Genomic DNA, 9,942 nt, shown 5'->3' with positions numbered 1-9,942 from the left:
GAGTGAGCAAAGATTTAACGCCAATGTCAATGTGCCGTACGTCCGTCTGGAGAAAAAACGTCTGTAATTACAACATAATTTAACGGTATGAACTATAAATACATAGTGTGTGTGTGTGTGTGTGTGAGTGTGTGTGTGTGAGTGTGTGTGTGAGTGTGTGTGTGTGAGTGTGTGTGTCAGTGTGTGTGTGTGTGAGTGTGTGTGAGTGTGTGTGTGTGTGTGTGTGTCAGTGTGTGTGTGTGTGTGTGTGTCAGTGTGTGTGTGTGTGTGTGTGTCAGTGTGTGTGTGAGTGTGAGTGAGTGAGTGAGTGTGTGTGAGTGTGAGTGTGAGTGTCAGTGTGTGTGTGTGTGAGTGTGTGTGTGTGTGTGTCAGTGTCAGTGTGTGTGTGTGTGTGTGTCAGTGTGTGTGTGTGTGTGTGTGTCAGTGTGTGTGTGAGTGTGTGTGTCAGTGAGTGTGTGTGTGTGTGTGTGTGTGTCAGTGTGTGTGTGAGTGTGAGTGAGTGTGTGTGAGTGTGAGTGTCAGTGTGTGTGTGTCAGTGTGTGTGTGTGTGAGTGTGAGTGAGTGAGTGAGTGTGTGTGAGTGTGAGTGTCAGTGTGTGTGTGTGTGAGTGTGTGTGTGTGTGTGTCAGTGTGTGTGTGTGTGTGAGTGTGTGTGTGTGTGTGTGTCAGTGTGTGTGTGAGTGTGTGTGTCAGTGTGTGTGTGTGTGAGTGTGTGTGTGTGTGTGTGTGTGAGTGTATGTGTGTGTGTGAGTGAGTGAGTGTGTGTGAGTGTGAGTGTCAGTGTGAGTGTGAGTGTGTGTGTGTGAGTGTGTTTGGATTGGTCTTTAAGTTTAATTACGTGTGAATAGTCTCGGATAATTCAACTAAAATATGCTCATAAGTCCATTACTGCAGAATTGTCTGCGGTCGTGAAGGAACTTTTATTTCCCCAACACGTTTCTACTGTGGAAAATGTTGCAGAGTTGTCAATTTGCAGTCGAGTTTATGATGGAAGAGGCAAGAAAAAGCTGTCAAATTCTGTCTGGAATATTTTTTGAGCTATTGTCTGATCACATTATGAAAGACAGTACGTTTGCGCTTAAAAACACATACTTTTTACAATTATTCTTTACATACTGATATTTTTTTGAAACCAGTACTGTACTATAATGTTGGCGCGCTGCTTCTCTACGTTACTGGCAATGCTTCTATGGCGCCCTCGTGTGGTTGTCATAAGTCACTGCATGTCACTTTGAAGTTTCAAGCGTTTGAAGTGTTTGTATATTTCCATTTCAATACAGGTAATAGTTAAAAATAGTTGTAATCAATGTATATATATAAGTTTGTTCGTTTTTTCAGTCATTTTTCATGTTTTTCTCCCTCATAAGTCGCTGCCTGTAAGTCCATCTCATGTGACAGCTGTATTTATGTTTGTGTTTACTTGCAAGTGACCGTGGTAACGATGGCGGACGGAGGCGCTCACTGTTCCTACTGCAGGGAGGATCTCGGGGGGAAGAGGTTCGTCCGAAATGAGGGGCGTCCCTGTTGCGTTCGCTGCCACACCAAGTTCTGCGCCAACACGTGCCACGAGTGCCACCGGCCCATCTCTGTGGAGACCAAAGTGGGTTTTATCTCTCTGTACTCCTAGAAATATATGATTTAGACCTGTGATGTAATGCTCCGACGCTCATTCATTCATTTTAGATCAGTGGTGTAAAGTAATAAAGTAAAAACATAAAACTAATGCACTTACGGAAATGTTTTTGGTATTTGTACTTTACTTTACTAACTCTTACAGTGGATATGTCTTACTTTTGAGAGCTGGTATTTGTACCTCTCCCTTCCCTTTGCAATGGGGTTTAAGTAAGTAAGGTTTAAGTAATGAAAAAATATATAAATAAATAAATTAGTACGTTCATTGTGACATTCTGCCTACAGTTTAAGCCCAAGCTCTTTTTTTTTTTTTTACTAAAATAATGTAAAGATATAGAAATAAATAATTTAGTCACTTCTGTTGACCAAAAATCCGTACATTTTTAATCCCACATACGGTACCTACATTACTACTACATTTATCTTGTCAATAGTTCTAAAGAAATATGTGTAAAAGACTTTTTAGACGGGTGCTTTTGCTAAAGTAGATGTTTTTATGTGATACCTTTTACTTTTTTCATCCTATCTCTACTTTCATTTAACAAATTGAGTACTTCTTCCATCACTCACAAACATTCCAAGATCATTTCCAAAAACATTTAAAACCAAACCAATTACAAGCCAAGGCTAATGTTGTGTGGCTTTGACCTGAACAGGAGCTGACCCATAAGAACCGCCACTGGCACGAGGACTGTTTCCGCTGTGCTAAATGCTACAAGCCTTTGGCCAAAGAGCCGTTCAGCACCAAAGACGAGAGGATTCTGTGTGGAAAGTGCTGCTCCCGAGAGGACGCTCCGCGCTGCCACGGCTGCTACAAACCCATCCTGCCCGGTAACAGGACGCGCCAATCATCATCTGTCCTCGTGGAAACGTTCTGTTCCATTATGTTAGAGTTTGAGTCCTTTTTTTAGGATTTTATGGGCAAAAAACACATTGAAGAGAGGGAAAATATTTAAAAGTATCTCAGAACTACCAAAGTGGAGGAATTATTGCCAAAACTGAAACAAACACTGAAATATTGTGGAGCCTAAAACCTCGTATATTTGTTCTGCAATAACAGGGAAATAGAGAAAAAATGTATCATAATTTCATTCCTTGTATTGATCGATCAACATTTTTGATTCGATGACACTTTGTCTTATTTTAAACAAATAAAAATGGCTTTCGGAATTAATTTTCTGAACACAACCGAGCCAGACCTTTAATCATTTACATTTAAAACAAAAAAAAAGCTGATATTTCGTCCTCCAAAGTCTGAATTCAGCTTCAGACCAAATTCTTTTACTGACAGAGGATTGCATCAGACTTCACCATTAAAAAAAGGGAATTATTCAGGAATCTCGATTAAAATTAAAATAATTGTACAAAATATTTACTGAAGAGTTTAGTAAACACTGTTTTCACAGAGACAAGACTAGAGAACAAATGAGGTAAAGGTAAAAAGTTAGGCATCCAAAGAAAATAAAGTTAAGTCCCATTTAGTCCAATGTCTGTCCAATTTGTCCATTTTCAGGTCTTTTTGTATTTACAACACGAGCCATGGCAGGTTGTCTGTCTTTTGCCTCTCAAACTGTTAAAGTTTATTCAAATTTATGGACAGGGAAGTAATGTGTAGTAAACAGTTGTAACCAGCAGGTGGCAGTAATGCGCCATCAACGATTTGACAAACATGAAGAAACAAGCAAACAGCAGACAAAAAACAGCCACTAAAGAGCATTTATTTTGTCTGCCAAGGCGCGGAGAGCATGGAGTACAAAGGGAACTCGTGGCATGAGGACTGCTTCACCTGCTCCAACTGCAAACGACCAATCGGAACGCAGAGCTTCGTCTCCAAGGGCAACGACATCTTCTGCAGCTCCTGCCACGACAAGAAGTTTGCCAAGCAGTGCTTCAGCTGCAAAAAGGTAACTCATTATAACATGCTCCGCACAGACTGCTGCCGGTGCAACTCTGTATCAGTCAATGTTTGTGAACGTAACATGTAATATCAGAACTGTTTTCTCTATTCTTAAATATTAAATATTATGAGGCTGTTCAGAGCGTAAGGGTTGGATACAAACAGCACTTTGTCCTAGAATCATCTCTACAACAAGTATAAAAAGGGCCTTTCCAGGTCTGAACCAGGTTTTCAAACCACAAAAGTAATAAAGCAGAACAATGCAGTGGCTCAAATTTAATTTAAATTTAGCAAATATTTAAACTTTATAGGACCATCACAGAAACACTGCTCTAATTTAGACACCAAACTATGGATCATTGTTTGTTGGCCCTCAGGCTTCCTGCTAAAATGGCCCAGTTAACTATAGTCAGTCTTCTCTTGTAACCTAAGTTACAAACATTTGGATACTATGCAGTTCAAATGAATGTTCCAAGGCCTGGAGCAGGTTCAGATTGGCCATTATCCACCTTCTGCCCCGCCCACTTTTACTTCTGTGACTGAACCACACATATGCTGTTTGTTACCTTTCTGCTTAAGCAGAAATCTCAGTCATTTTAATGGAAAACTAGAGAAGAATTTCACCATCAAATGTTATATCAAGTTTGTAGTGTAAAATTTGTGTAAAATGTTCAATGTTCATGTCAACACTGCACCCTTTCTCTGGGCGGCCTTAAAACAACTTTGTTGGTGTTTAGAACTAATTTTCTTTCAAGATTGGCAGCCCTAAGCAAAATGATTCAACTGGAATGATCATAACTGTAAATCCTTCCTCCCGCTGCCCCTCTGGTCCTCATCTTGTGTAACCTCTTGTGTCTCCGCTGCTTCAGCCCATCACCTCTGGAGGGGTGACGTACCAGGAGCAGCCGTGGCACGGTCACTGTTTCGTGTGCGCCTCATGCTCCAAACCTCTGGCCGGGACGAGCTTCACAAACCACCAGGACCAGCCCTTCTGTGTGGACTGTTACAAGAGCAACGTGGCCAAGAAGTGCGCTGCCTGCCACAACCCCATCACAGGTCAGAGGTCACCGCTCAGCTCAAATAACTACAATACTTTAGAGAAGGACTATCACTGCACCACACAGCTCAAATAACTACAATACTTTAGAGAAGGACTATTACTGCACTACACAGCTCAAATAACTACAATACTTTAGAGAAGGACTATCACTGCACCACACAGCTCAAATAACTACAATACTTTAGAGAAGGACTATCACTGCACCACACAGCTCAAATAACTACAATACTTTAGAGAAGGACTATCACTGCACCACACAGCTCAAATAACTACAATACTTTAGAGAAGGACTATCACTGCACCACACAGCTCAAATAACTACAATACTTTAGAGAAGGACTATCACTGCACCACACAGCTCAAATAACTACAATACTTTAGAGAAGGACTATCACTGCACCACACAGCTCAAATAACTACAATACTTTAGAGAAGGACTATTACTGCACCACACAGCTCAAATAACTACAATACTTTAGAGAAGGACTATCACTGCACCACACAGCTCAAATAACTACAATACTTTAGAGAAGGACTATCACTGCACCACACAGCTCAAATAACTACAATACTTTAGAGAAGGACTATCACTGCACCACACAGCTCAAATAACTACAATACTTTAGAGAAGGACTATTACTGCACCACACAGCTCAAATAACTACAATACTTTAGAGAAGGACTATCACTGCACCACACAGCTCAAATAACTACAATACTTTAGAGAAGGACTATCACTGCACCACACAGCTCAAATAACTACAATACTTTAGAGAAGGACTATCACTGCACCACACAGCTCAAATAACTACAATACTTTAGTAAAAAACTACTATCAGACAGCACATTTAGACTTCCTTGGCCAGTGGAATTTAATATTTTCTCCTAAAAACTTCTACTTTTAGTTAGATCCATTCTGGTCTTTGAACGCTTACTTTTTAAATACAAGCAAAATAAAGCCTGAAATATGCTGACTGAAGACTTAAAGGTAGAGAACTTCATCCAAATAAAGGTCATTTTTGAGGAAAATCAGAAATGGTTACATTCTATTTTGATTTAACAATACCACAATTTAACAATTTTTGTGTGTATTTCATTATTTTCTGTATTAGTCCAGGTAACGATTGTGAACATACAACAGTTGCAGCCCTAGTGCAGACAAGATTTACATATAACATTTTACTTATTGCAAGAAACGCTCATTTTATAACAAACAATTGACCGTAATGGGCACTAGAGGGCGCACTAACGACTCTCTTTGTCTTTTCAGGATTTGGAAAAGGCATTAACGTGATCTCGTTTGAGGGCTGCTCTTGGCACGAATACTGCTTCAACTGCAAGAAGTGCTCCCTGAGTCTGTCCAACAAGCGCTTCGTGGCCAACGGCAAAGACATCCTCTGCTCCGACTGTGGCAACAAGTGAAACGCGTAACCATCACGACGAGACGAGCCAAAGAGAGCGACTCCTGATCATAAACGCGTTCATTTTTACCAAGCACGTCACTAGACTTCTTTTGCCAAACGTTTGACACTTTTTGTATATATCAATAAGCCATAATAATACCATTTATGCACTTGTACTTTACACACAGAGCAAGCTTTTGTAATGAAACAGAATAAACAATTAATAAAATCAACGTTTATATTGTACTGTAGTCGTGGTCATTTACGTTTAGGCGTGTTTTCAATGGGTTCAGGTGAGAGATGGTGCGTTTACTGACTTATTGACTAAATACATCTAAATAAGGCTGGTCTCCTTTTCTTTAATGTTTTTTAGGTTGTACAAAGTAGTGCTGAAATTATTCATCGACTGATTGTGACTGGTAAATGTATTAGTCATATTTTGATGATCGTTATGCACTGCACAGACTCTAAAGCACGTATGAAAAGACACAAATACAGTGGCATTAAGTCAAGAAAGAATTAACTCTTTCATAATGTTCTCATCAATAATACACTTAATTCATAAATATTCTCTGTCTAGAAGTCTTGAGTCACAATTTTTCAACCTTTATTTGGTCAAAACGATTAAATGTACAATAGAAATGATCGTTTGACTAGTCGACTCATTAAAAACATAATCACTGACTAGTCGACTACTAAATTACTCATTAGTTGCAGCCCTCGTTTAAAGCACAAACACATTTTCTCTTTTATGTAAGTGTGTGTTATAATTATAAGCCTTTGTAATAACATTAATGCCCACTTTTGTCATCCTCAAATAAAATAGTGTCTCGTCTGAATAAAAATAGCCGAACATTTTCTGTGAAGAGGGAACAACCACATGACTCACACTGACCAATCACAGCGCAGGGCTCTGTTTGGTGCCTCCCAGTTTTTACAGAAACACAATTGGAGTTCCTCTTACTTCACTGTGGTGAACCTTGTCCAGTGACTGTATGTTACTGTATTTATTTCAACAAAGGCGTTTGATTTCCACTTCTTAAAATAGCGTAAACAAACATGTATTTTTATTTCTTTTAGATTATAGACATGCATTTCCTTCATAAAGTCACGTTGATTGTTTTGTGTTTGCTGACTGCCTTCGTCTTCAGCTCGGCAGGTGAGTTTTTCCACATCTCTCTTGTAACCATGGGCTACACTATATGTAACATCGTTCTAAGTGATGTTAAATGCAGATGATTTGAGGCCTAAACACTGTAGAATATCTGATTATAATAATTATGTGTAATGATCAATTATCTGTGAAACGCAACAATCCCCACTTTGATCAGTTGAGAACCCTTTTTGTAAACATAACTTTTAAATTCTTATATTTAGACAATTGTATTTTTGTTGTATCATTATATTTGTTTAATGTATTTGCATGTTTGGTGGGATTGAGTTAAAAAACAGCAAGAAAAATGTAAAAATAAAATACTGTTAAAGATGTTTCCATGAGCACGAATAACCCGGTAATAACGGGTTCATTAAGTCTCCTGGTTTTGTGTGTCCATGTAAACACCATATTCTAGTTTCAATAACCCGGTTATGACTCTCACTGGGATATTCTGATGTCTCTAGAATACTGTGACATCCACTCATCTACTGGAAAAGAGCCGTCTGGGTCAGACTGTGAAATCCGCTGTATTTTTCCATTGTTAAAATGGACTTTTACTGAAGTTGTAGCTGTGCTTTACAGCCTCATGTTCTTTTCTGAATGAATCTTGGTGCTGCTCAATAACTGGAAGGTTCCACAGTATGGCATTAAACTTACATTGAACCAATTACATGTTATTTTGCTCAAAATACAGACATTTCACATATTACTGTGAGCAGATTGGACTCTCCACAGATCTGACCTGCATCTCCATGGAGACAAACAGAAAAGTGACATAGTGCACCTTTAACAAGCATCCTCATGACGTTAAGGGAAAATCATTTATGCTCAGTCAAATGTCCTCATTATCATTCATTTGTGAAGTTTCTGAACACAATATTAAAAGCAGTTATTCATTTGACTTGTGGCTTTTCTGAGGCAGTATAAATGTAATTCTGACAGAAGCAGAATCCAAAATGTCAATTCAAAGTTAATTGACTGGACAATGTGTCATTCAGACATGTGCTCGTCTTTCCAACAAATCTTTGTAATAAAACATCTACTCAAAGAGAGATCTAGAAATTTAGATGTATTATTAGACGTCAACAGTAAATTAATGATTTGCTGCTGATCTATACTTCAGTCAATAATGATTTATGACTAAATATCATGGTGTTGCTTTTCATGTCTAGTTCCCGCTGGACCATCTGCTGTACAGACAAACACTTTTATATGCGTTTAGTGTTAATGTTTGACAGCTCATTGTATATTCAGCGCGGCAGGTCAGTCTCTGGGGCAAAGTGGCCGACTTCACCTCTGCCTCCACCTGCAGCACCTGGATTCTGCACCACAATGTTCCAGCTCTGACGGGCTTCACGGTCTGCTTCAGTCTGCAGCTCCAGGTACAGCCGGAGAGCGCGTTCAGAGGGCGCCAGAGCAGTACCAGGACCAGTACTGCACAATTATAGACGCTACACTTACACACCATTATATTCCTTTACGATTATGTCATGTAGAGGTAAAAGGAAGCGATTCTCAGGTAAATCTGAGTCATATTTGAAAGCGAGGTTCAAGATTATGTAAACGATGAGTAGAATTACACGTTTTATTATGGCTTTTCATTTTCAATTTGAATGATAAAAGAATAAACACAGAACACAGAACATGACCAGAGAGCGAACATCAGAATAAGAACACAAGTAGTAGGCAAGTAAACATCAAAACAAACAAGATCACGGCAAATTTAAGTGAAAATTAAATGTCCCACTTGGTCCAAAGTCAGTTATAAATTTGTCCATTTCCAAATTAAGTCCGAATGTCAGTTTTTCCATTTGTCTGTTACAATGTCGGTCCAGTCCTTGACCGTTGGCGTGGTTTGTGTCATCCGTTTCTTTGTGTTTCTTTGTGTTTCTTTGTGTGTACGTCCCAAAAGGTATCCATTTATCGTCTCCATGGCAGGAGTTTGTGTTAGACAGTTTTAATGCAACAATAAAAATAAGCTAATATAGGCTAATTGTAGCTTTTTCTAGATGCTTTATACATTTACATCAGGCCTGTCGACTTATCGTTCAGTAAATAATAGCTGGGACAATATTTTGGGGGGGCTCAACATTGATTATTGTATTATTTTGCCAAAGTGGGGACTTCCCGTTATGTTTTTTTGTAGTAGGATAAGATTTGAGCTGCAGAAGGTCGAATATGTAACATCTAAAACTATTTCTAGATACTTAACAAGTGCTAAAGTGTTTTAAATGACTGCGTACATTTAGAAAAGGGTTTACTGCAAGATTATTGCATGTAAAGTAGTTCCAATATTATCGTTTTTACGTAGCAGTACATTGCACTTCAAAATGTGTTGTCGTGTCAAGCCAAATTGACATTATTAATCATATTTCCTGACATTTTAAAGACTCTGACCACCGCAGAGTTCAAAGACGGGACCGTTTACGTTTGCCTTCCCCTTTCGCCCCGATGCAGCGTTCGGATTCTCCACTATGGACGGCCTTCATGTACCGCCACCCCGTCCTGCCGTACGCAGAGCTGGGGTTTGGGGGGAAAAAAGAGCGTCTGTTGGTTTGGCTTTTTGGGCAGGAGTTCAAGACAATAAAGGCCACAGACCTGGAACGAAACAAGTGGTACGACCTGTGCGTCACCTGGTCCAGAGAGAAGACGGCCCCAGCTCTGTACCTGAACGGGAAGCCGCTGGACGTTGGTTATGGCAGACATGGTACGCACATAAAGGACTTTTAATGATTGGGTGACTACTTAAATGGCCAGCAAAATCACTTAACTAGAATAATCAGATAACCCAATCA

The 9,942-nt window shown here is 39.4% G+C and overlaps 1 protein-coding gene across 1 annotated transcript; it reads left to right on the top strand.

The window, feature by feature from the left end:
- The first annotated feature begins 1,426 nt into the window (after positions 1-1,426).
- Positions 1,427-6,237, top strand: LOC140360521 (four and a half LIM domains protein 1-like). Its single transcript, XM_072445759.1, has 5 exons — positions 1,427-1,599; positions 2,288-2,462; positions 3,366-3,535; positions 4,398-4,584; positions 5,859-6,237. The coding sequence occupies exons 1-5, from the start codon at positions 1,441-1,443 to the stop codon at positions 6,008-6,010; spliced, it is 843 nt and encodes a 280-aa protein (XP_072301860.1). The 5' UTR covers positions 1,427-1,440; the 3' UTR covers positions 6,011-6,237.
- Positions 6,238-9,942: the final 3,705 nt, after the last annotated feature.

Source organism: Eucyclogobius newberryi, unplaced genomic scaffold (genome assembly GCF_026437365.1).
Source record: "Eucyclogobius newberryi isolate DKJ021-1_F unplaced genomic scaffold, fEucNew1.0.hap1 SCAF_15, whole genome shotgun sequence".
Classification (NCBI taxonomy): domain Eukaryota; kingdom Metazoa; phylum Chordata; class Actinopteri; order Gobiiformes; family Gobiidae; genus Eucyclogobius; species Eucyclogobius newberryi.
This window is presented reverse-complemented; position numbering and strand designations above follow the sequence as displayed.

Coding starts and splice junctions, on each gene's coding strand:
- LOC140360521 (XM_072445759.1), top strand. CDS start 1,441: ATGGCGGACGGAGGCGCTCACTGTTCCTACTGCAGGGAGGATCTCGGG. Junction 2,463..3,365: donor CTACAAACCCATCCTGCCCG/GTAACAGGACGC, acceptor TTGTCTGCCAAG/GCGCGGAGAGCATGGAGTAC. Junction 3,536..4,397: donor AGTGCTTCAGCTGCAAAAAG/GTAACTCATTAT, acceptor CCGCTGCTTCAG/CCCATCACCTCTGGAGGGGT.